The sequence below is a fragment of the Phyllopteryx taeniolatus genome, chromosome 11 (genome assembly GCF_024500385.1).
Source record: "Phyllopteryx taeniolatus isolate TA_2022b chromosome 11, UOR_Ptae_1.2, whole genome shotgun sequence".
In the NCBI taxonomy this organism is placed as follows: Eukaryota; Metazoa; Chordata; class Actinopteri; order Syngnathiformes; family Syngnathidae; genus Phyllopteryx; species Phyllopteryx taeniolatus.
In genome coordinates, this window is record NC_084512.1 from 3,101,279 (window position 1) to 3,128,712 (window position 27,434).

Below are 27,434 nucleotides of genomic sequence, written 5' to 3' on the forward strand. Positions count from 1 at the left end.
AGTGTAATCGGTTTACCAGGAAATCGTTCACTGTCAAAGGTTCCGTGTTGCTTGGAACACAAAACAATTAAAATGCTTTTTTTTAGAAAACTAATTAATTTGTTAAGGTCCCACGTCTATTTTTTTAGACAGCAACAGCTTCCTCTTTGGTGTTCTCCCATGAACCCCATTTTTGTTTCATGCTTTACATTTGGTAGATTTGTCAACAGGTTCTTTTTTTTTACCTCATTGTACATTCTGCGCTGTGCTCTTGCATTCATCTTTATAGAATAACCACTCCTTGGAAGCGATGCAACAGTGCTGAATTTTCTCCATTTGTAGACAATTTTTCTAACCGTGGACTGATGTACATTGACTTGTAGAGATCCTTTTTTAACCTTCCTTTTTCCTCCCTATCGCGAATGTTTACGTTATTTTTTATAAAAATGTGAAAACATATAATTGTTTGTGTGGTATTAGTTTAAGTAGACTCTTTGCTTATTCTTGTGATTTAGTTGATCAGACCACATTCTTATTTTATTTTTTTAATTTATGCAGAAATTTAAGAAATTCCAAAGGGTTCACATACTTTTTCCTATATATTTGTAACAGTACTTGAGATATCAACACTGTATTGCTTTCTTCAATTTTGCAAAAGTTTTAAAAATGTTTCCTTCATAGATTTCACGTCATTGACAAGCAGTCTACAACCACGGAGCTCTAATTTGATGAAGTTAGTGCCTTCTGCTAATGAGCCAACAACAGAAAAAGGCTCCTAATCTTGTTTCTCTCAAGTCATTCTAGCGTGTAATTTAATCACATTGCTGACGACATCACTTTCAATCAGTTTCTATTTTACAGGTTTTGTATCCTATCTGGCGGCACAGCGGACAACTGGTTAGCACATCTGCCTCACAGTTCTGAGGTCCCGGGTTCAAATCCGGCCTCACCTGTGTTAGGTTTGCATGTTCTCCCCGTGCCTGCGTGGGTTTTCTCCGGGTACTCCGGTTTCCTCGCACATCCCAAAAACATGCATGGTAGGTTGATTGAAGACTCTAAATTGTCCGTAGGTATAAATGTTAGTGCGAATGGTTGTTTGTTTATATGTACCCTGCAATTGGCTGGCAACTAGGGTGTACCCCGCCTCCTGCCCGCAGTTAGCTGGGATAGGCTACAGCACGCCCGCGACCCTGGTGAGGATAAGCGGTGTAGAAAATGGATGGATGGATGTATCCTGTCTGGTGTTAATGACTGACTAATGAGTTTGGTTGGTACATAACTGCTGAAGATTTCCTTTTAAATTGAACAAAAACTGAGCTTCAGTCCCATTTCCTTCCATCTGTTGGAGACTGATTACTGATTAGTAGCGAGTGATTATTTTTTTTTTTATTACATAATTATAATAGAATCAAGTATTGATTTTTGACCATTTGTACAAAGTGTGACAAAACAGGATACCTTACTGGAAACTTTATTCAGTCAATACTCGAGACAGTGTTTAAAAGGTTTCTATTTGTTCCACATACTCTACCTTTCATGGACATTATTTGCACTGTTCTGTTTGTTCCACATACTCTCCCATTCATGGACATTATTTGCACTCTCTCCTGAGGCAGTCTGTGTGTTGGCATTTCAGCCAATCTGTCACGTGACTGAAAGGGATCAGGAAGACCTGACACAGTTCAGCCATAATGTTGAATCATGAATTTCGTTCCTTTGGAAATTAATAAACCAGCAACCATCGACATCCTAATGCCTTTTGTGTACTGTACTATTTTTGCAGTCTTTTAAGATGAAAGCAAGCCACACGGTACTGTGCAAAAGGAGTCTTATCATTCATTTTCTGAACACTGACCACTGAAACACACTGAATCTAGGTTACATCAGAGTGAATATCAGACGCTAAAGCAGTGACATTGCATCACCAATGTGCATCCACCTCAGGTTGTTGTCATGGCGATGGTGAGATTAAATTTAGTGCTTGCCGTAGTGATGTCTATGTGCGTTGGATAGTATAGTAATAAAAGGAGAGAGTAAAGTGGTTACATTTGTTTTTCAGTTTTCTCTCATCTCTTGTTTGGTGCTGATGATAGTCATGGTGTATTGTTCACGTCATTTCATGGTGTCTTCCAATCAGTTGTTTTTGCTGACAGGAAGACACTGAGATAATTTTTCTAAATATCTGACACCGATATCTGTCAGAGCTTCTTTTTGCTTAGATGATGCTCTGTCTTTCTTTCTAATGTACAGGTCTTACTGAGAGCTGACGTGCTCAGAACCATATTTAAGCTATTACGCATCTCACATATCATTATGGGCCCAAGCACCTAATTCTGAGATGCTCTGAAATGATTATTTTCCTCACTTACAAGAGCGCTGTTTATTAAAGTTTTGTACCTATTGTTTAGAGTGGCCTTGTTTAAAGATATGTTATTATTCAAGGTTAATTTGAATATGAATTTTAACTAATATCACCTATAAACCCTACCGTAATTTTTCGTGTGTAATAATACCCTCTCAAGTATAATACGCGTCCCCAAAATCAACCAAAAAAAATCTGGAAAACCCTTCTACCTATGTGTAATGTGCACAATCGATTTGCTTCTATCCATATGCTGAAAATCAAGTACCGGTATTATTCATATTTAATTAGGTTTGTCAAATATTCGGCTCTGTTGTGCATGCACTGACCTAATTCTGGGTTTTTTTTAATCGAGCATTTGTGTCCCCATGTTGGAACAGTTTAAAGCGCTTAATGTAAAAAAAGCTTAACGTGCGAAAATTACAACCAATAGTCAGCAAAATTTATGTGGACATCTCTCCTTAAGTTGACTTCAGCCTCTGAAAATATCAGAACAAAATTCCAAATATTTTGGAATTTATGGACGTTTTTTTCCTCTCCATATGTGCTCACTATAGAGAAAAAGCTTAATGTCACAAAAATGCGAGCAATTGTCACAAAAACTTAGATTGACAATCTCTCTTTATGCCCACTTCAATTCAACCTCTGAAAATATTAGAATGATCGCCCCAATATTTTAGATTTTATGGATGTTAAGTGTTTTACTACGACAGATGCATTATTTGCCTTGAGGGTGTTGATGGAGAGGTACAGAGAAAGTCAGGAGCTGCATTGCGTCTTTGTATATCTAGAGAGAGCCTATGACAGGGTACCCATAGAGGAAATGTGGTACTGCATGGGTAAGTCTGGATGGAGTGGCAGAGAAGTATGTTAGAATAGTACAGGACATGTATGATTGCAACAGAACAGTGGTGAGGTGTGCTGTCAGAGTGACAGATGAGTTTAAGGTGGTGTTGGGACTGCATCAGGGATCAGCTCTGAGCCCCTTCCTGTTTGCAGTGGTGATAGATAGGCTGACAGATTAGGTTTGACGAGACCGTGGACCATGATATTCGCAGATAACATCTGCAATGAAAGGAGGGTACAGGTGGAGGAACATTTTGAAAGGTGGAGACATGCACTGCAAAGGAGAGGAATGAAGATTAGCCAAAGTAAAAAAGAATATACAGTGGTGTGAAAGTGTTTGCCCTCCTTCCTGATTTCTTATTTTTTTGCATATTACACTTCCCATTTTCCCATCAAGTGAATTTAATATGTCAAAGACAACACAAGTATACATCATCATTTTTTCCCCTCAAAGTTCTACACACAACACCCCATAATGACAATGTGAAAGTTCTTTTGGGGAAATTTTTTGCAAATGTATTAAAAATAAACAAAGAAATCTCATATATGTAAGTATTCAAAGCCTTTGCCACGAAGCTAAAAATTTAGCTCAGGTGCATCACGTTTCCACTGATCATCCCTTAGAGGTTCCAACAGCTTAATTGGAGTCCACCTCTGGAAAATTAGTTGGTTGGACATGATTTGGAAAGGCACACACCTGTATAAGGTCCCACAGGTGACGGCGCATGTCAGAGCACAAACCAACCATGAAGTCAAAGGAATTGTCTGTAGACCTCCGAGACAGGATTGTCTCGAGGCACAAATCTGGGGAAGGCTACAGAAAAAGTTCTGCTGCTTTGAACCCAGTGGCCTCCATCATCTGTAAATGGAAGAAGTTCCAAACCACCAGGACTCTCCCGAGGGCTGGCTGCCCTTGTAAACTGAGCAATCGGGGGAGAAGGACCTTAGTCAGGCAGGTGACCAAAAACCTGATGATCACTCTGTCAGATCCCCAGCAGTCCTCTGTTGAAAAAGGAGAACCTTCCAGAAGGAGAACCATCTCTGCACTACTCCACCAATCAGGCCTGTATGGTGGAGTGGCCAGATGAAAGCCACTCCTTCATAAAAGGCACATGGCAGCCCGCCTGGTGTTTTGCCAAAAGACACCTGAAGGACTCTCAGATCATGAGAGAGAAAATTCTCTGGTCTGATGAGACAAAGATTGAAGTCTTTGGCGTGAATGCCAGGCATAATATTTGGAGAAAACCAAACACCGCTCATCACCTGACCAATACCATCCACACAGTGAAGCGTGGTGGTGGTGGTTTTTCAGCGGTATGAGCTGGGAGACTAATCAGGATTGAGCGAAAGATGAATGCAGCAATGTACAGAGACATCCTGGATGAAAACCTGCTCCAGAGTGCTCAAGACCTCAGACTGGAGCAAAGTTTTACCTTCCAACAGGACAATGACTCTAAGCATGCAGCAAAGACAACGAAGGAGTGGCTTCAGGACAACTCTGTGAATGTCCTTTAGTGGCTCAGCCAGATCCCAGACTTGAATCCAATCTTAACATCTCTGGAGAGATCTGAAAATGGCTGTGCACCGACCTATCCAACATGTTGGAGCTTGAGAGGTGCTGCAAAGAGGAATGGGCGAGACTGCCCAAAGATAGGTGTGCCAAGATTATGGCGTCATATTAAAAAAAACTTGAGGCTGAAATTACTGCCAAAGGTGCATCAACAAAGTATTGAGCAAAGGCTGTGAATACATATGTACATGTGATGACTTAGTTTTTTTAATAAATAAAAAAAAAATTCATGTTGTCATTATGGGGTGTTATATGTAGAATTTTGAGGAAAAATGTATTCCATTTTGGGATGATGCTGTAAAATAAAAATGTGGAAAAAGTGAAACTGTGAATAATTACCGGATGCACTGTATAAAGCCATTTCTAAAGCTGTGAGACTCCAGCGAAGCACAGTGAGAGCCATTATCCACAAATGGCGAAAACATAGAACCTTCCCAGGAGTGGCTGGCCAGAGGTGGGTAGAGTAGCCAAATATTGTACTCAAATAAGAGTACTGTTACTTTAGAATATAAAAGTAAAAGTAAAAAGTAGTCATCCAAATATTTACTTGAGTAAGAAAGTACTCAATGAAAAAACTACTCAAGTAATGAGTAACTTGTGAGTAACTTTATTTTTATATTTTTAAATCAGAGCATGAACACAAAATAAAATAAAAACTATATATATGGGAGTCGACACACACCTGCCACCATTTCAATTTTTAACTGCCCAAAAACCACCAACACATACATTGGGCCCTAAAGAAACATTTGCTTTATTTGCTTAAATGACTTCATGAAGAAGCTGTTTGCTGAACAGACTTAGTGATTGTGTGTGCCACCATAGGGATAGTACTAATTTTGCCATATCCACTGGCAAAACAACAAACATATGCAACTTACTGCAATGTGTTTTCTTAAGTTATAAGTGGGCTGAAATGTCTAAGTTTGGGCAGTCACAATTTAAGAGCTGCATGATAAAGCTGTTGTTTTTTTGGGTGTCTGTAAAATACACATTCGCACGGCTCGTTTTTTTCCCCTCCAAAATGAGTCATTTTGATTGGCTCGCGACGGTTACGTGTGCGGTCATGTGACTGCCTTGTGTCGTCTGATGGGTGAAAAATTAGTCATTTTGATTGGCTCGCAAAGGTTATGTGCACGGTCAGTGTGTCGTCTGATTGGTGAATTGGAATCAAATGACGTTAGTGATCCCGTTTGATTGGCGCAACAGGCGCCCTAGTATGCGGAAGTCGAAGATGAAGTCTAAAAATAGACGTGCGCACGCAAGAATAAATAAATAAAAGTAGCGAACGTCATGTCGATCATTGTAACGGAGTAAAAGTATCGATTCTTCTTCACATAAATACTCAAAAGTAAAAAGTACGGTGCATTTAAAGTACTCTGACAAGTACAGTTTATGGAAAATGTTACTTGAAATGTAACGGAGTAAATGTAGCGCGTTACTCTGTGGCTGGCTGACCAAAATTACCTAAAGAGAATAGTGATGACTCATCCAAGCGGTCACAAAGACCCCACAACAACATCCAAAGAACTGCAGGACTCACGTGCCTCATTTAAGGTCAGTGTTCATGATTCCACCATAAGAAAGAGACCGGGCAAAAATGGCCTGCATGGCAGAGTTGTTGCTGCTAAGGGTGGCAGAACCAGTTATTAGGTTTAGGGTGGAATCGCTTCTTCACACAGTGCCATGTAGGTTTGGATTTTGCTTCTCTCTTTTGTAATAAAACCCTTAATTTAAAAAACTATTTTGTGTTTACTTGTGTTGTCTTTGACTAATATTTAAATTTGTCTGATAGGAAACATTTAAGTGTGACAAACATGCAAAAAAAAAAAAACATCAGGAAGGGGACAAACACTTTTACACACCACTGTATGTGCATGAATGAGGGGTGGAGGGGAAAGAGTGAGGCTACAGTGAGAGCTGTAGCGAGATAGCGAGGCTGCTACTAATACTTTGGGTCAACAGTTCAGAGCAATGGTGAGTGTAGTAAGGAGGTGAAGAAACAGGTTGGAACAGGTGGAATGAAGTGACAGATGAATCTCTGCTAGGATGAAGGGCAATGTTTATAAGACAGTGGTGAGGACAGCCATGATTTACGGATTAAAGACAGTGGCACTGAAGAGACAACAGGAAGCAGAGCTGGAGGTGGCAGAAATGATGTAGTTGAGGTTCTCTCTAGGATTGACCAGATTGGATAGGATTAGAAATTAGCTCATTAGAGGGACAGCCAAGGTTCGATGTTTTGGAGACAAAGTTAGAGAGGGCAGACTTCGATGGTTTGGACATGTCCAGAAGAGAGCTAATGAGTAGATTGGTAGAAGGAAGATGAGTGGTAGAAGGAAGATGAGGATGGAGCTGCCAAGCAAGAGAGTTAGAGGAAGACTGACGCAAAGGTTGATAGATTTAGTGAGGGAAGACATAAGGGCAGTTGGTGTTAGAGAGGATCATGCAGAAAGTAGGCTTACATGGAAAAGGATGACAGTGTGGTGTCCCCTAATGGGACAAGTCGAAAGGAAAAGTGTTTTCCTCTCCATTGGCGCTCACTAAGCTTAATATCGCTTAATGAGGAAAAGGCTTAACAGGCATCAAATCCAAAATGTTGGGGTGATCGTTCTATTTTCAAAGGTTAGAGTGGGCATGAGTCCCAATGTCCATATGAATTTTGGTGACAAATGATCGCAGTTTTGTGACATTAAGCGTAAAGTGCAACCAAATCATATGTAAAGACTTAGAACAATATAGTACTGAATTTTTAAGATAGGGCTTCACTCTTTCTCACCTTCAAAACTTTCCTGATTTTGTGGGTGGTGCTAAAAAAAATAGCCCAGTGACGTCACGGGGGTGGGGCGTATACTCCACTATATAAACACCAAGTGCCCTTATTTCATGCAGTTGCCATTAGGTGGAATTGCACTTCCTTGTTCATAAATACTGTAACGACCCAGTTCTACCAGTATAGGTTGCAGTTGGCCATGAAGTTTCATGCCAACCACTTGAAAAAAATACAGCTTCCCTGAAGTGTAATGTGTTTTGTGTTATTTGGTCTTGCTGTCTGGCACCCACGCACGTTATGAGGCAGCAGCTAAATGGACGAGATCTCAGTTCTTGACCATTTTGAAGCCTGATTTCACATCCTTGGCCATTTTTTTATTCATTCATTCGTCATGCCTGTTAACAAGACTCTTCTCTGTGATGTGTCAAACGTAAGACATTTTCTCCTGTTTGGTTGCACTTTCAGCTTTTGACTATCCATTTGTGTCACCGCTTGCCCTCCGTTCTGCTACAATCTCGAGCAGCTCCTTCTCCATCTCTGGAAGCTGCACCAGATTCCCATGTCCTGAAGCGCTTTGCATGTGCTTTTCTTTGAGCATTTTTCATTTAATTTCATCCACAATTCACATTTGATTTGATTCATTTAAATTGAACTACCGCGTTGCTTCCCGGTTTCCTATGCCTTCAGCAACAGTGATTGCTTTCTTTGAACAAGTATGCTAGGGGAAATCAACAAAAAAGTAGGGGCCAAGAAGAGAGCAAGGCCAAGATTTGTAGGCTGAGGAGTAAATATTGGGCTTTTCTGTAGAGTCTTTTACTCCTTACTGTTGTATTTTCTTGATGCAGGGCATAAATCTTAACATTCTGGAATATTTCCCATGGCTAGCATGGTTGTTAAAGAAATGAGAAGCCACCAACTCCAACCTGATTGGACCTACCTAATTATTTGCTTAGTTTAATCCAGGTTGCGACCTTCTATAACAACATCCTTACCATTTAAAGGAAGGGCCGGAGGGTGGACATTTTCTTTTGCAAATAATGTAGTTGATTTAATTAATCAAAACTGATTTAATTAATCAAAACTGCTGAAAGGATTGTCGGTACCCCCCTACCCACCATTGAGGACTTGCACGCTGCCAGAACTAAGACAAGGGCGTGCAAAATCCTCTCTGACCCTCCGCACCCCGGTCACCAGCTCTTCCAGCTCCTTCCCTCAGGTAGGCGCTACCGATCAATGCAAACTAGAACTAGTAGACATTCCAACAGCTTCTTCCCTCTTGCGATCAACTTCTTAAACACCTAACCTATAACTCCATTACAACAAGCTGGCAGTTTTTTGACTTGAGTTCGTTCTCACATTTCTGTGGGGCCAATTATGTATTACTCGTGCACTCACTGTAGTTGTCTCGCCATGCTACACTATTTGCATGTACTGGCCACTCATGCTAGAGTAGCATCTGCTCCATTTGCACACTGATTAAGGAGTATCTGTAACTTTTGCACAACCAACATTGTCCCAGATTATCGCACTACTCGTCTTTGAAGTCTCAGCGCCCTTTGCACAATGGTCATTGCACCGGACTATTGCAATATTAGTCATTCGAACTGCTCTAAGTGCTAGAGGACTCTACATCTTTTTTCACAATTGTTTTTTGTCAATGTCTTTATGTCTCCTAAGTGTTCTGTAAATTGACTGACTGTTGTACTAGAGAGGCTCCAACTACCGGAGACAAATTCCTTGTGTGTTTTGGACATACTTGGCAAATAAAGATGATTCTGATTCTGATTAACTATAAACTGCCCTGAATAAGCACTTATCTTGGGTCTTTGTAGTTCTGGATATGGCACGTCATGTTCCCCTGTATCGGGCATTACTGGAGCTGCTTCGGGCCATTTCGACCTGCACGTCTCTCGTCCCTCTGCTACTGCCTCTGTCTGGTGACCGAGGGCAGGAAGAGGAAGATGAGGAACACTCTGAGGGGCAGACTTCTGTTGGGATGCTGCTGGCCAAAATGAAAACATGCGTGGACACATACACAAATCGGCTCAGGTGAGATTTTGTTTTAACATGCTTGACTAGCTTTGCTAAAAATAAAAGTTTTGGAAATTAAACAAACCCATTGGCACCTTACCAGCTGAAGAATGGTATCTGTGACAAAAATAACCACAAATGAATACAATTGATTGTAAGAACTTGAACACAGTCCATTCCAGGAGGCTCTTTGACCATTGATTCAAATTTTGAATTAATATTCTACATAACTATTATTATTATGGGGAGAAAAATCTCTTCCTATTTTCAAAATTTTGATTTTGCGTAAATTGTCACAAATACATAGAGGTTAATACAATTTGATAGGTTCAGCATTTTGGTTAACACAAAATAGCCAGAGAAAACAAACAAACAGACTCAGCCACACGGAAGTGAGAATCATCAGCTAATGTCAAGCTACTTTGTCTCATCTTGTCCCATATTACCTCATTTTTATTCGGGTTCTTGTATTTTGGACCATAATTCTCTTTCATTTTTAGGTGTTGGGTTTACAAACCGAATTATTAGGGCTCCACTTTTTTTGCAAAGTAGATAATTCAGCTTGCATTTTCAGTTAATTTTGTTTATCTTTAGGATTCGACCCTGATTTATCACGCTGATCCAATTTTGTAGGCATGAATGTCTCATATTTTAGGGGAATACCCCAGTCCATAATTTTAACTATTGCACCCAATACTACATTATGACTAATTATATTTGTGTATTCTAGGTCAAAGAAAGATAAGAGCAAAGGTGTTGTGAAGACGGATAGCTCAGATCCAGAGCCTGAGGGCCTTACTCTTCTCGTGCCGGACATCCAGAAGACAGCTGAGATAGTCTATGCCGCTACGACGAGCCTGCGGCAAGCCAACCAAGGTATGCACATGCAGATTTATATTTTACTACTAGACCAGCCGAGTTAAAGGTCTTTAACATCTATGTGGGTTAAATCTGGAGTCTGATTAGTCTTGGGTCACTGCTATAAAACAGCACAAATCAACCAACAAACAAACTCATTGACAGTTACCTTTGAATGAAAATGTTTCCTGCTTGTGCATTTTAAAGTCTCACACATGGTGGAACATTATACAACATTTGAAGATGAAGTTGCAATTGTATGGTGTATAGGGGAGCAATTAAAAAGCTTTAACACATGTATGCCGCGTGTAAACAGAGACAGTAGACCGATTAACACCAAGAAAGACGGCGGAACAATGTCGATGACTCGAAGCCGAAAAATTAGAAAATGAGATTCTTCCAACAAAATTTGTCACCTTAATAAAGCAGCACGTCAATAAAATCTCCACTGCACACTGAAACATTATGTCCCCCATTACCTTGTTGCCAGACAGTACTCTTAATTATCCCCCACCCACCCATTAAGCTCCACAGAAGTTTTATGCTCTGTCCATATAAATAGCCATCTGACTGATCACTGAGGTGCAGAACTGACTTTTAAACATAGTAAAAGTATGTGGAGTGTGGGGCAAGAGATCAATACTGTTAATCCCATGCCGAAATCCATCTGTTAAAGTCTTCACGAATCACCCAATCGAGTTTTTCGATGTGGAACGTGACATGAAGGTCGTGACAAATGAATAACCATTTCATTAAGGCAGCTTCCTTAAGAAATTTATCGAGAGAAAACATTATTTTAACAATCTCTGCCATTACAGATGACAATTCTTAACCAATCCCCTTCAACGTGATTATTACTTTTTTTATTTATTTATTTTTTTTTTTTAGGCTGGACACATTTTTAATTAGTCAGAAAAATAACAGTATTAAAAGTCCAGCTTTGCCATGACATGACAGTTTCCATAGGGACTGTAGGGTACACAACTTTATACTCCATACCTGCTCATTTGCACTCTTCCTCCCTGTACATCTTGTTTAACAGAGAGGAAATTGGTTGAGTCTTCAAGAAAGATAGCTAGCAGACCCAAGCCCCTTTCTATCCTGCGCTCTCTTGAAGAGAAATATGTTGCTGCCATGAAGAAGCTGCAGTTTGGTGAGATTATCTTCTTTTTATTTTATTTTTTTTATTTGGAAAGTTTTAAATTTATTTCTGCAGGTTGCTGATTATTTCTACACATAGGTGTGATGTAATGTGTGTCAATATTAAATGGCTTTATTTTTTTTATAGCGTAAACGTCTGCCATTCTGTCTAATATGATCCATACTACCTTATGTTACAACTCTTAATTAAAAATAACACAGTGGGGCCCATTCCAGTTTTGCTCTCTTATTCCATCACATTCAATTTTGCCCTGTCAGGCTTAATTACTTTGTTGTTTTTAAATTGATTTTTAAAGTGGATCTCAAGTAAGTGATTCCTGACATGGATTTATGTAGGATTTTTTTGTGGTTGAAGAATGGAGGGAAAGTACAACTTTCATTTAATTATAATGGCCCTGTGTATTTTACGTTGTTGCTCAATGGGTAGAATTCTTATGTTTTTACTTTTTTGCCAAGTCAAGTCTCATAAGTCAACAAGACCGCCCAGCAAAAGAAAAAGTGTGGAGCTTTGTATCTGTAGTTCACATAGGCACAACACAAGATCTCTGGAGATCAAAGGCTAAAGCCGACAGGTGGTATGAATATAATGAAACTTAAATGCAGGTTGACAATTCAAGCCTGTGAGCCTGCTGGCTGGACAAACAAGCCCATGCACGCAAGTATAAATCTCTGCATGCGTTTGTAGAGTTTGACACATACGCTGATGTTCTGCTGTATATGTAAAGCAAGAGAGGGGGACAGGGGCAAAAAGTCCATTGAACACATTGGAAAAAAAATATTTTCTGTTAGTACAATATTTTTTTAAACACATTGTCACACCTGCTGCTTTGCCATTGCTTTGATTTGATTGTACAACATTGAGTATTTTTATATACAATATAGTGGACATGCTTGCATTTACTATTTACTTTTATTTGAACCAGATGCTAAACCCCACAAAGATCTAATAATTCTTTTGATTTTGCATAAAAACTTTGATTACTTTTACAGTCTATTTAATTGGAGACAATTTACTAAACAACGCGGTATAGTTAGTGGGTTATGAGCTTTTCCCTGTGAGCCACAACTTTGAACATTCTGATTTCTTCTCTGTTCAGACACTTTTGAAATGGTATCAGAGGATGAGGATGGGAAGCTGATGTTCAAGGTCAACTACCATTACATGTCTCAGGTGAAGAATGCCAGCGACACAAACAGTGCAGCCAGATCCCGCCGTCTTGCCCAGGAGGCTGTTACACTTTCCACCTCTCTGCCTTTGTCATCCTCATCAAGTGTCTTTGTCCGTTGTGATGAGGAGAGACTGGACATTATGAAGGTAAAGCTCAAAGAATAATACATTCAACCAAATTTACATATGCATTCTTAATTGGGTTTTTCCACATAATTATCACACTATTGGGTCAAGTAAAATCTGAGTGAAACCTGAGGATTAGTTCAGTGATAAATGTTTTTCAACCACACTTCATTCATCTGTCTACAGAACGATATGGAAAATATCTTCTCTCACGATATGGGCCATTTTATATCACGATAACGATATACCACAGTATAGTACTTTTTCAGCTACTCTATGAGAAATTATACAACATAGTATGACTGCTTACTGTTTCTCTAACTTTTGGATAAATTAGAGCAAAGACTGAGAGCCAGGCCTTCTTGTCCAACATCAGTGTGCAACCTCACAAATGCACTTTTGGAAAAGTAGTCATATATTACCATCAACACACTCCTAAACCTTGTGGAAATCTTTCCGAGAACAGTTTAAACTGTTATAACTGCAGAACGTGGACTGATGTCATATTAAACCCTATGGATTAAGAATGGGATGTCACTTAAATTCATATCTGAGTCAAGGCAGGTGAGTGAGTACTTTTGGAAATATAGTGTAGCTGGGCGCAAAGGATGAACCATGATATAACAGGTAACAGTAGCCGGGTTTACATGGAGAGTTTTTTTGTCTCACTTGATAAAAACATCTTAATAAAAAACAAGATCTCCGTCGCATATGAGCTCCCTTGGGAGCCGCCATATTTATGCCATGCGTAAACTATGACATCACCAAGCATTCATGTCGAAACGGAGGATGCGCAGACAGAGCTTTTCCTGGCTCTATTCCAAATCACGGTTTACATGGAGAAAATTCACTTCTGATCGGTTTGGCAAAAGGAATATTGCATCCCTGTGAAACCAAATGAAATTCCATTTGGATTCGGCCTGTTTATTCCAGTTGAGGTAGAGGATTTTCATTTGTTTTGGAGTTCTAAACCGAATTTAATCAAACTAAAAGGCTCCATGTAAACCAGGCTATTGTATACATTTTATCACTTATCCTTATTCCATCTATCCATCCATCCATTTTCTACCGCTTGGGTCGCGGGGGCAGTAGCTTAAGCAGGCTCCCCAGCCACTTCATCCAGCTCTTATGGGGAGATCCCGAGGGTTTCCCAGGCCCAGCCGAAGGACATAGTCTCTCCAGCGTTTCCTGGGTCGTCCCCGGGGTCTCCTCACCAGGGAGGCGTCCGGGAGGCATACAAATCAGATGCCTCAGCCACCTCATCTGGCTCCTCTCGATGTGGAGGAACAGCGACTCTACTCTGAGATTCTCCTGGATGACCGAGCTTCTCACCCTATCTCTAAGGGAGAGCCACCCTGCGGAGGAAACTCATTTCGGCCGCTTGTATCCGGGATCTTGTTCTTTCGGTCACGACCCACAGCTCGTGACCATAGGTGACAGTAGGAACGTAGATCAACCGGTAAATTGAGAGCTTCGCCTTTCGGCTTAGCTCCTTCTTTACCACAACGGACCGATACAAAGTCCGCATCACTCCAGACGCTGCACCGATCCGCCTGTCGATCTCCCGTTCCATTTGTCCCTCACTCATGAACAAGACCCCAAGATACTTGAACTCCTCCACTTGGGGCAGGATCTCATCCTGGCGAGGGCACGCCACCCTTTTCCGACTGAGGACCATGGTCTCAGATTTGGAGGTGCTGTTTCTCATCCCAGCCGCTTCACACTCGGCTTCGAACTGCTCCAGTGAGGGAGGCTGAGGAGTGTGAATCTCCCTGTAGTTGGAACACACCCTCCGGTCCGGTCCCCCTTCTTAAAAAGGCGGACCACCACCCCAGTCTGCCAATCCAGAGGCATTGTCCCCGATGTCCACGCAATGTTGCAGAGGCGTGTCAACCAGGACAGCCCCACAACATCCACAGCCGCCAGGCGTATCTCATCCACCCCCGTGGCCTTGCCACCGAGGAGCTTTTTAACTACCTCGGTGACCTCAAACCCAGAGATAGGAGGCCCGCCTCAGTGAACCCACACTCTGCTTCCTCATGGGAAGGTGTGTCAGTGGAATTGAGGAGGTCTTCGAAGTATTCTCCCCACCGACTCACAACGTCCCAAGTCGAGGTCAGCAGCGCCCCATCCCCACTATACACAGTGTTGGTGGTGCACTGCTTTCCTTTCCTTAGACGCCGGATGGTGGACCAGAATTTCCTCGAAGCGGTCCGGAAGTCTTTCTCCATGGCCTCACCGAACTCCTCCCATACCCGAGTTTTTGCTTCAGCGACCACCAGAGCTGCATTCCGCTTGGCCAGCCGGTACCCATCAGCTGCCTCAGGAGTCCCACAGGCCAAAGAGGCCCTATAGGATTCTTTCTTCAGCTTGACGGCATCCCTCACCGTTGGTGTCCACCATCGGATTCGGGGATTGCCGCCACGACAGGCACCGACCACCTTACGGCCACAGCTCCGGTCGGCCGCCTCAGCAATGGAGGCGCGGAACATGGTCCACTCTGACTCGATGTCCCCCGCTTCCCCCGGAACATGAGTAAAGTTCTATTGGAGGTGGGTGTTGAAACTACTTCTGACAGGGGATTCTGCCAGACGTTCCCAGCAGACCCTCACAATATGTTTGGGCATCTTCCGCCACCATCAGAGCAAACTCACCACCAGGTGGTGATCAGTTGACAGCTCCGCCCCTCTCTTCAGCCGAGTGTCCAAGACATGCGGCCGCAAGTCCGATGACATGACCACAAAGTCGATCATCAATCTGCGACCTAGGGTGTCCTGGTGCCAAGTGCACGTGTCGACACCCTTATGCTTGAACATAGTGTTCGTTATGGACAATCCGTGACGAGCACAGAAGTCCAATAACAGAACACCGATCGGGTTCTGATCAGTGGGGGTGTTCCTCCCAATCACGCCCTTCCAGGTCTCACTGTCATTGCCCACGTGAGCATTGAAGTCCCCCTGCAGAACGATGGAGTCCCCAGCGGGAGCGCTCTCCAGCACCTCCTCCAAGGACTCCAAAAAGGGTGGGTACTCTGAACTGCTGTTTGGTGCATAGGCACAAACAACAGTCAGGACCCGTCCCCTCACCCGAAGGCGGAGGGAGGCTACCCTCTCGTCCACCGGGGTGAACCCCAACGTACAGGCGCCAAGCCGGGGGGCAATAAGTATACCCACACCTGCTCGGAGCCTCTCACCGTGGGCAACTCCAGAGTGGAAGAGAGTCCAACCCCTCTCGAGAGGACTGGTACCAGAGCCCAAGCTGTGTGTGGAGGCGAGTCCGACTATATCTAGTCGGAACTTCTCGACCTCACACACCAGCTCGCGCTCCTTCCCTGCCAGAGAGGTGACATTCCACATCCCTAGAGCCAACTTCTGTAGCCAGGGATCAGATCGCCAAGGTCCCCGCTTTCGGCCACCGCCCAGCTCACACTGCACCCGACCCCAATGGCCTCTCCCACAGGTGGTGAGCCCATGGGAAAGGGGACCCACGTTACCCTTTCGGGCCGTGCCTGGCCGAGCCCCATGGGTGCAGGCCCAGCCACCAGGCGCTCGCCTTCGAGCCCCACCACCAGGCCTGGCTCCAGTGGGGGGCCCGGTGACCCACGTCTGGGCAAGGGAAAACGAAGTCCATTGTTTGTCGTCATCATAAGGGGTCTTTGAGCCGTGCTTTGTCTGGTCCCTCACCTCGGGCCTGTTTGTCATGGGTTACCCTGCCAGGGGCATAAATCCCCAGACAATTTAGCTCCTAGGATCATTGGGACACACAAACTCCTCCACCACGAATAGGTGACGGCTCAAGGAGGGGTATCCTTATTCCAGTTCTGATTTTATTTGCAGGTTCTCATCACAGGCCCAGCAGACACTCCATATGCCAACGGTTGCTTCGAATTTGATGTGTATTTTCCCCAAGACTATCCCAATTCACCTCCTTTGGTGAACCTGGAGACAACCGGTGGACACAGTGTGCGCTTTAACCCTAATCTCTACAATGATGGCAAAGTGAGTGGAAACATTTTGACACTGTTTGGTATTGTTGGAGGTGGAAATTAATGTCTCAGCTAAGGCTGAGGTCCAGTGTAAAAATGACAATGGAAGTACAGTAGTTACCCTAATGTCTCATGTATAATGCGCACCCATGTATAATACGCGCTCCCAAAGTTAACCTAAAAATTCAGGAGAACTCTTCTATGTATAATGCATTTTTACAATGCATGATTTTGCTTCTACCCATATGATCAAAACATGAAGTATTATCTGTATTTTATTTTTTTCAAAGAATTATTCTGAATTTAAGCACTTTATTTGAACACGTATTACTTTTTTTGATTTACTTGCTCTTATTTTGAAATTCACAGCTCTACTTTTATTTAGTAAATTAGAAAACACACAGTTGTGCTCATGTTTGATTACCCAGGCAGAAATTGTTTGATAGGTACAATTCTTTAAAGAAAACACGAAGGACCAGGCGAAACACATTTAATTTTATTTTAATGGGATTCAAATTAAACAGTCGAGCATTTCAGAAAAGCCTTATCATTAAACAAAACATAACCATAAAGAAATAAATGATGGTTGTTGTTCAGTAATCAGTCATATTAAAAAAACAACTATATTTCACAAATCCTGCCAGGGTATGTAAACTTTGACATTACCTCCACCATGCTTCCCAGACAAGCTTGTGTGTTTTGGATCATAAGCAGATCCTTTCTTTCTCCATACTTTGGCCTTTCAATCACTTTGGAAGAGGTTAATCTTGGTCTCATTAGTCCATAAAACGTTTTTATTTTTTTTGTGGCTCATCTCTGTACTTCTTTGCACAATCCAATCTGGCCTTCCAATTCTTTTTGCTGATGAGTGGTTTGCATCTTCTGGTATGGCATGTATATGGTCTTCTTCGAACAGTGGATTGTAGGACCGTCATCCCTGCCCTCTGGAGGTTGGCAGTGATGTCACTGACTGTTGTCTTTGGGTGTTTCTTCACAACTCTCACAATGTTTCTGTCATCAACCGCTGTTGATACCCTTGGCCAACATGTTCAATGTCTTTTGCTCAGTACACCAGTCGTTTCTTTGTTTTTCAGGACATTCCAAATTGTTGTATTGGCGATGCTCAATGTTTGTGCAATAGCTCTGATCGATTTTCCTTCTTCTCATCCATCCATCCATCCATTTTCTACCGCTTATCCGAGGTCAGGTCGCAGGGGCAGTAGCTTTAGCAGGACGCCCAGACTTCCCTCTCCCCAGCCACTTCATCCATCTCTTCTGGGGGGATCCCGAGGCGTTTCCAGGCCAGCCAAAAGATGTAGTCTCTCCAGTTTGTCCTGGGTCGTCCCCAGGGTCTCCTCCCAGTGGGACATGCCCGGAACACCTCACCAGCGAGGCATCCGAATCAGATGACCCAGTCACCTCATCTGGCTCCTCTCGATGTGAAGGAGCAGTGACTCTACTCTGAGATCCTCCCGGATGACCGAGCTTCTCACCCTATCTCTCAGGGAGAGCCCGGACACCCTGCGGAGGAAACTCATTTCGGCCGCTTGTATCCTGGATCTTATTCTTTCGGTCACAACCCATAGCTCGTGACCATAGGTGAGGGTAGGAACATAGATCGACCGGTAAATCGAGAGCTTCGCCTTTCGGCTTAGCTCCTTCTTTACCACAACGGATCGATACAAAGTCCGCATCACTGCAGACACTGCACCGATCCGCCTGTCGATCTCCCGTTCCATTCTTCCCTCACAGCTTCTGTAGCCTTCGGCCACCGCCCAGCTCGCACTGCACCTGACCCCTATGGCCCCTCCCACAGGTGGTGAGACCATGGGAAGGGGAACCCACGTTACGCTTTCGGGCTGTGCCCAGCCGCTCGCCTTTGAGCCCCACCTCCAGGCCTGGCTCCAGAGGGGGGCCCCGGTGACCCACGTCCGGGCAAGGGAAACCTGAATTTCCTCTTCTCAGTTTGAAAATGGTTTGCTTTTCTCCCATAGACAGATCTCTTGTCTTCGTTTGCTTAATAGCAAATGGAGTTTTCACAGGTGAAACCCAAAGCCAAAAACAAGCACTATCTAATTTTCAGCAGTCAATCTAAAAGGCAACACCTGATTAACTAGAAACACCAATCAGTCACATCTTCCAATACTTTGGCTCACTTGAAAAGTGGGTGCGTTCAAACAAAATGTGCTCTTTCCTGAGTTGTTTAACACCTCTCAGTTTAAATACCATGAAATAAAAGCTGGAATTCTGAATTTTTGTCTCATATTCATCTTTTTATCTGAAACCCAAATGTCTTCAGTATACAACAAAAACAAAGGAAGTGACCTTGACCTTCCAATACCTTTGGAGGGGACTGTAGTTCAATAATAGGTCTAGATAGCTGCTGTACGACCTGGGGCTTCCCACATCAATAGTACAGCTTGGACAAAGCAGGGAGCAATTTCACACACTGATTGAGGGACAGTTGATTAAATGGAACAAACAGAATGTAGAAGCTCATTACAGAGGGTTGATAAAATTCTCTTGAACTGCTTTTCTCTTGACCAATATTGATTCTTGCAATTGTTTCAATTTGTTTGGTGCAGGAATCAAAACATTTTCAAAATTAAATCTGTAAAATTATGACATCGCACAGTTAGGATTTGTGGAAAGGTGAATTACAATAATTTAGGCCAAATCTGAAGAAAATATTTTGTAATTTAAACAAATTCTCCAAGCCTTGATTTCAAAAGTTTGTCCAATGCTCATTCTTCTGACGCTAAAAACATTAAACGTTCAGTGCAACTGTTTAGACCTCATTTTCAAAAGCTGTTTTTGTTGATTACGTTCACCAACAAACTAAATGCCTTATAAAATTATTTGAACTTTGAAGTTTGAAACGTTCACATTTTCATTTTTCATTTTCCAGTGCAATGTAATACAAAAATGAAGAACTTTTATGTACTATACAGTTTGGATATTAAGTTTGTATGCCATGCGCCACGTTTTTATTTGTTTTTCTGTTCAATGGATTATTCAACAGTACCTGCATAATTTAGTTGTATTAGCATGAAGTAAATAAAGTAATACTATGGAAAAACTCAAGAATTGTATTCCAATGTTTTGACAAACAGTAAACGTAATAACCGCTCTTCATTTTATATACTGGTTTGATCATATTAATTTCCAAAAGTATATCCTATTTTTATTTTTCAATGTTTTTATCAGGTATGTTTAAGTATCCTCAACACATGGCATGGGAGACCAGAGGAGAAGTGGAACCCACAGACCTCAAGCTTTTTACAGGTGAGTTGAACATCCATCATGACAGTCACCTGTCTAAATAGATCAGCAGTGCTGTTCCCCTCAGTCTTACTAATCTGATCTCACTACATTTTATCTCTACTCAGTCATTACATTGCCAGGGGCTATGTATTAATGGGATTAGTGTTGTGATAGCTGACCGTAGGATAGTAAAGACCGTCTGGACAGTAAACGTGTCCAAAAATATTTTCCAGTTGTTGCTTAAACCGGCTTTGACAAAGTCTGTTGGTTCCAGAATTTGCCTAGAGTTGTTTGCTGGCGCTGTAGCACAATATAGACAGAGACTGGTACACATATTTCTGTGTCATTTATATACAATATGACTATATTCAGCCAGTAAACATGTCTGCGCCTACAAGGTGGCCATGTTTAATGTGGCGACACTCCAGTCAAAAGCAATGCATTAACATGTGGCAGCCATGTTGAATGTAGGGACATTTTCCGGCAGTGCATTGACGTGGCGGCCATGATGGCAGGAGTTATCTTGTGTTGCGTAGAGCTCTGTAACTGTTGGTCTATGCCATCTAATTAAAGGATTTGGAAATAGGCAGCACTCTAATTCCTCGTGGCTGATGAAAGCCACCCGCCTTAACTTGCCACTAGTCACGATGACAACAAGCACACTAGCGTGGTAAGTTTGGATAAAATGTAAAACTTTTCAAATATTTTCAAGCGTTTTTTTTTATATTTATTTACAATAACTTTGTACAGTATTGGGCACTTTAGGCCACGAAAAAAGAACAAAACAATAATTTTGTACTGTACAGTAATATGGGTGCATATGGCCACCCCCCCAAAAAAGTGCTTCAATATAATGGACAGTTATAATGTTCAAATTTAATGATTATCTTGTTGCAAATCTTGTTTAAAATCATGTGAGCAATCTGAAATTTCTTAACAAATATGTGTTTGATTTCAACATTATTAATCAGTGTTTTCATTTACAGTTGCAACTTACAGATCACAGTGGCTCTATATACTGTATGTGTATTTTATAAAATAACTTAAGAACTAGAAATTGTTTGAAATTTTGATAAATCTCCAAAAATCTGGAAGTTTTGACGTCAATTCACTAATCACCCCATACAAACTGTACATGAAGTGGGAACTTTTCAGAATTAGGGAGCAGTTGTCTCCCTGCCTTGTAAATGTATACAGAAAAATACAAGTCGTGGCAGAGAATGAAACAAAAGCATTTCACCAAACCAACCTCTTATGAACTGAAGATATTGACTGATATTTTGCAATATTCAATCTTTGAAAATATTTCTCCATGAGGTATTCATTTTCCCAGAACTGTGTTCTTCACAGTGCAAATGTGGCAAAACATTTTGTATGAAGTAGGCTTACTTTATTCGTGAAACTTCACATCGTTTAACCTGCACAAATGCATCAATATCAGGTCTCAAATCCTGGGTAACATCCAATTTCAGAGTCATTTAAGTGGTCGTTAGTGCGCCCTACAGTGGACAAAACTAACAACAACAGTTCTATTTTACTGAAAAATTACAGTTGGTGTTCTATCCCCATGGGCTGGTCCTGGCCCACGGGCCATACTTTTGACACCCCTGCAATATACGTTGGCCTGGACACTATAGTATATTTTATACAGTGGGTACGGAAAATATTCAGACCCCCTTAAACTTTTCACTCTTTGTTATATTGTAGCCATTTGCTGAAATCATTTGTTATTTTTTCCCCTCATTAATGTACACGCAACACCCCATATTGACAGAAAAAAACAGAATTGTTGAACTTTTTGCAGATTTATTTAACTAAAATTGAACTATCACACAGCCATAAGTATTCAGACCCTTTGCTGTGACACTAATATTTAACTCAGTTACTGCCCATTTCTTCTGATAATCCTTGAGATGGTTCTACACCTTTGAGTCCAGCTGTGTCTAGTTATACTGATTGGACTTGATTAGGAAAGCCACACCCCTGTCTACATAAGACCTTACAGCTCACAGTGCATGTCAGAGCAAATGAGAATCATGAGGTCAAAGGAACTGCCTGAACGGTTCAGAGACAGAATTGTGGCAAGGCACAGATCTGGCCAAGGTTACAAAAACATTTCTGCTGCACTTGAGGTTCTTAACAGCACAGTGGCCTCCATTATCCTTAAATGGAAGACTTTTGGGACGACCAGAACCCTTCCTAGAGCTGGCAGTCCGGCCAAAACTGAGCAATCGGGGGAGCAGAGCCTTGGTAAAAGAGGTAAAGAAGAACCCAAAGAGCACTGTAGCTGAGCTCCAGAGATGCAGTCGGGGCTTTATGGCAAAGTGGCCCGACGGAAGCCTCTCCTCTGTGTAGGACACATGAAAGCCCACAGGGAGTTTGTTTAAAAAAAAAAAAAAAAAAAAGAAACACCTGAAGGCCTCCAAGATGGTGAGAAATAAGAACATCTTGTCTGATGAGACCAAGATAGAACTTTTTGGCCTTAATTCTCAGCGGTATGTGTGGAGAAAACCAGGCACTGCTCATCACCTGTCCAATACAGTCCCAACAGTGAAGCATGGTAGTGGTAGCATCATGCCTTGGGGGTGTTTTTCAGCTTCAGGGACAGGACGACTGGTTGCAATCGGAGGAAAGATGAATGTGGCCAAGTACAGTGATATCCTGGACAAAAACCTTCTCCAGAGCGCTTAGGACCTCAGACTGGGCCGAAGGTTCACCTTCCAACAAGACATGACCCTAAGCACAGAGCTAAAGTAACAAAGGAGTGGCTTCAGAACAACTCCTTGACTGTTCTTGAATGGCCCAGCCAGAGCCCTGACTTCAACCCAATTGAGCATCTCTGGAGAGACCTGATAATGGCTGTCCACCAACGTTCACCAGCCAACCTGACAGAACTGGAGAGAATCTTCAAGGAGGAATGGCAGGTGTGAAAAACTTGTTGCATCATTCCCAAAAAGACTCATGGGTATATTAGCTCAAAGGGGTGCTTCTACTAAATACTGAGCAAAGGGTCTGAATACTTATGGGTGTGTGATATTTCAGTTTTTCTTTTTTCATAAATCTGCAAAAATTTCAACAATTTAGTTTTTTTCTGTCCATATAAGGTGCTGTGTGTACATTAATGAGGAAAAAAATAACTTAAATTATTTTAGCAAATGGCTGTAATATAACAAAGAGTGAAAAATTTAAGAGTGTCTGAATACTTTCTGTACCCACTTCATATTGGTCATATTTTTCAGTGTACCTCGGTTTCTGTTACTGTAGGTGCTAGTGTCAGTGCAGTCCCTCATCCTGGTGGCTGAGCCGTACTTCAATGAGCCAGGATACGAGCGCTCCCGTGGGACTCCCAGTGGCACCCAGAGCTCACGGGAATACGACGGCAACATACGTCAGGCCACCGTCAAATGGGCTATGCTGGAACAGATGCGCAACCCCTCACCATGTTTCAAAGAGGTAGGATCACAAAGACTCAACAGTACACTAAACATATTATGCATTTTTTTTCACAATTCGTAACAGTTGTAGCGGGCATCAGTTATTCAATAAATTGACTTAATTTGTTGTAAGGTCACAAAAGGCACCGGCAGCAGTACCTCCCACCACCAGTCCTCAGACGAAGTGAAACTAAGTGCCGGCACTACCTAGTATATGATCTTTATCGTTAAAAAGCAGCACCACGTTGCTCTGCACGACAAAACCTTGCTAAATCAGGTATTTCTGAAGGGATGCTATACTAATGTAATTTCGGTAGTTCTCCGACGTTAGAGGTTCTCATCTTTGATTCAAGAAACACAAAACGCACGGTCCATGTATTTTGTCAGATTTAATTTCAAATTTTTTCTAGATTTAATTTTAAGATTACATTTTTTTCTAGTACAAAGTAAAATGCAATCAAAGATAAAAGGGAGGAAAATCTATATTCTATAGAAAGGTGTGGCAAATAGCCAAGGATGACACAGGGTGTAACTGCCTAAGGTGAACTGCTACTAAGTACTTTTCTAGGCCAAGGGTGAGATTTGTGAGACTTTCCCACTCGTAATCTTAATCCTAATATGTGATGCACCAATTTGTACTTAATTTTGTAAATAGCAAAGTTTGACTCATGGTTTGAAGCGGCGGCCAAGGATGCTGCGCGCCATGAGGAGGAAGTTTTCCATGAGTGCAAACTTGAGGGAAGAAGAAAGTTCAGCTTTGCCAAACGTTTTCTGAGACCAATTGTGCCAAGATCTGGCTGGCTTGGCAGGTCACACCGCCATGGCTCTGTTTGGTAGCAAGCGGCCACGTGGGTAGCCAGTGGTTTGGCCTTAAGGCTGTTTTGGCAAATCTTTTTCTGACAAATCCAGGATTCCCCTTTGGTCATTACGGCCAAGAATCGTTCGGTGACGACGTCGTGTAACACCAGCCAGTGGCACGGACCCAAAAATGCAGCCAACATAGCAAGTAAAAGATGGTAAAAAAAGCTTGGTGCTGAGCCTGCTCCCCCTAGGTTTCGTCGAAACCTAGCACCGCAAGAGAGCAGGAACAAAAGCTTCCCTCTTTCTTTCTCTGCTGGAGGCAGGGCAAGAGCTTCAAGAAGGGGAGGGGCGGACCCACACTTGTTTATAATTGGCATGAATGTTTCTTTGTGTGTACTTTTTCTTGAAAAAGAATTTGGAGTGACAAACCTTTCTCTCGTACCTCACGCTTGGCTCATAATTTTTACCGAGTCTTGGGGTATGGAAAATAACTGTTGTGAATTGTGGTTCCTTTGAATCTAAACATGACTTACTGTGTGATTTTAAACTTATCTTCATTGCCACCCTAATACTATTCTTCTGTATATTGTTCATAAAAGAGAGGAATGTCAGGGAACAAGTGGCACAGTTTAACAGACCCAAGATTCCCCTCTTTGGGGTGCTGCTGCTTCACTGTTCAGCAACACTTTGAGGGGTTCTCTTGTTGATAAAGGAACCTTCAAAAGGAACAAATTTTCTTTGATCCACCAGCACCTTCAAAAGGAACGGATTCTCTTTGGTCCACCAGCTTGTGCCTTTGCAGATCTGATTTAAGATGTTGCTAATTAAGTTAGTACAGACCTTCTGTCGTTTGGTCATTGTACCCTGTGGAGGGTCTTTCGTGTCGGTATTACTGACTGCTGGTTTGGATGGCCATTTGTGCCTTGGTTTGGAGTTCTGTCTTTTTAGAGTCTGCGATATTCGTGGCACAGTTTACAGGTGTCTTAATGTGTGTGGCATGTAGGGCTGCAGCTATTGAATATTTTAGTATTCAAGTATCCTACTAAAAATTTTATCGAATAATCGAGTATTTGGATAAATTATATTTTTGCTTGGTTAAAGACCAATTTTGAATACAGAAGAAAAAATAGGACATTTCACCCAAAATGAACGACCAATTTATTTTTTTTTTTAATTAAAAATTGTTTTATTTCATCAATTCACATTGAGCAGCAAACTATATCCATCCAGTCATCCATTTTCTTTACTGCTTATCCTCACTAGGGTTGCGGGCTGCTGGAGCCTATCCCAGCTATCTTCGGGCGAGAGGCGGGGTACACCCTGAACCAGTCGCAATCACAGGGCACATAGAAACAAACAACCATTCGCCCTGACATTCACACTTACGGGCAATTTAGAGTCCTCAATGAGCCTACCACGCATGTTAGGTTATGTGATTGTGAACGTTTTATTACAGCTACGTAACGTAACTAGCGGTGGGATGGTTTATGATAGTTGTCCAAACCTTTCATTTCGCTTCATAGGCACGCAAAAGTCTCTGATTTTCTCTTTCTCATTTACTAATGAGGTGAAGTGGTGTGCACTCGAGCAGAAAGTAGTGCCTAAAATATAATTAGCAAAAATACTGGCCACTCATGCCAGAGTAGCATCTGTCCCATTTGCACACTGACTGAGGAGTATCTGCAACATTTGCACAATCAACATTGTCCCAGATTATCGTGCTACGAGTCACTTTAAACTGCATACACTCCTTGAAGTCTCGGCGCCCTTTGCACAATGGTTATTCCACCGGACTATTGCGAGATTAGTCATTCAGGTGAGTTATAGGTCTGCTGTGTGGGATCACTTTGCATTACGATCATGGCAATAAAAATGTCAATGACAAAAGTGTGTTCCGTTATTAGTAAGTACAGTACAAATTGTGAGTAGCTACGTGTGAATAAAGTTTTCATACTACTGAACTTGTTTATCCAAGTTTCACCATTTAAAATGTCATCTGTTGTGTCGGCTCTGTGATAATGTCTGCACGTTTTTAAAATGGAGACCACAGCATATGAAATATAACCTTTAATCGACTGACAATTATCAATTGTCCAGAGTCAGTGCTTCTAAATAAAAAACAAACCCGACTGAGTGATTCAATTAAAGTTAAGGACACTTTTTTTTTTTTTTTTTTATTAGGAAGGCAAAAATTTGTCATGTAATTTTCCCATAATTATGAAGACCATTAGGTACACGTCTAATTATATTTGACCAACAGAAAACAGTCTTTACTTGCTCAATTGTGTTCCCTTAAGAACCGTAGGAGTTACACGGCTATCATCACAAAGTACACAGCATACATAGTTTATTCAGAAAAAAAGTTCAGTTTGAAATCCAATTTAAAAAAATAAATTCAGTGCAATAAATTCAATCAATCACAATCTCAGTTGTTGTTGATTTCAATTTTAAAATGTGTTTCTGTGTATACTGGTTTGGATAAAAACGTAATTAATTTAGGAGAAAAGAATAAGTCAGAAGCGACGCCTGCGTTACTACCGGTTTAACGTGATTTTAAGTTTAAGAATTAAAATCAAATCATTTTATCTTGAAAAGGGGCACCACGTCTCTTTTTAGATGTGTAAAACTTCAGGACAAAGTGACGAAAACCTCTTGTCTCGTAATCTGAAGGTTGGTACAGGAATTCGATAGAGTTCTCGATAACCAGAGGTCTTTTGTTGAACCCAAACACACACAAATGATACAGGTGATGAATTTTTATAGAAAATTTAATGAGATCTAACAGGGGAATCTACAGGGAAACAATGCAGGGAGAAAGCAAAACAAAGGACAGACAAACATTGGTAGGAGGAGGCTGAACTTGTGATGTGTCCTTGCCACCTAATGGTGTGAGGTGGGCTTCCTGGCTGAGCCAGTCTTCGCCAAGTTGGTCTAACGAGCGCCCTCAACAAAGGGGGGGCTCCGGCCTTTATGACAGGGGCCAAAAGGGGAGATAGACCGCCTCTTAATGTTACTTTTCCATCCTCTGATTAGTTTGTGGTGTAAAACCAGTGGGATAAAATATTATTGCATTTAA

At 41.8% G+C, this 27,434-nt stretch overlaps 1 protein-coding gene across 7 annotated transcripts in view; it reads left to right on the top strand.

Annotated features, from left to right (window-relative positions):
- Positions 1-27,434, top strand: part of birc6 (baculoviral IAP repeat containing 6) — a 195,138-nt gene that overhangs the window by 145,989 nt on the left and 21,715 nt on the right. For all 7 annotated transcript variants that reach the window (XM_061789583.1, XM_061789579.1, XM_061789581.1 and 4 more), the window contains 7 exons: positions 9,363-9,579; positions 10,292-10,437; positions 11,462-11,572; positions 12,678-12,895; positions 16,711-16,872; positions 20,067-20,144; positions 23,388-23,576. In XM_061789583.1, the coding sequence (XP_061645567.1) occupies positions 9,363-9,579; positions 10,292-10,437; positions 11,462-11,572; positions 12,678-12,895; positions 16,711-16,872; positions 20,067-20,144; positions 23,388-23,576 (1,121 nt within the window). The remainder of the gene's footprint in view (positions 1-9,362; positions 9,580-10,291; positions 10,438-11,461; positions 11,573-12,677; positions 12,896-16,710; positions 16,873-20,066; positions 20,145-23,387; positions 23,577-27,434) is intronic.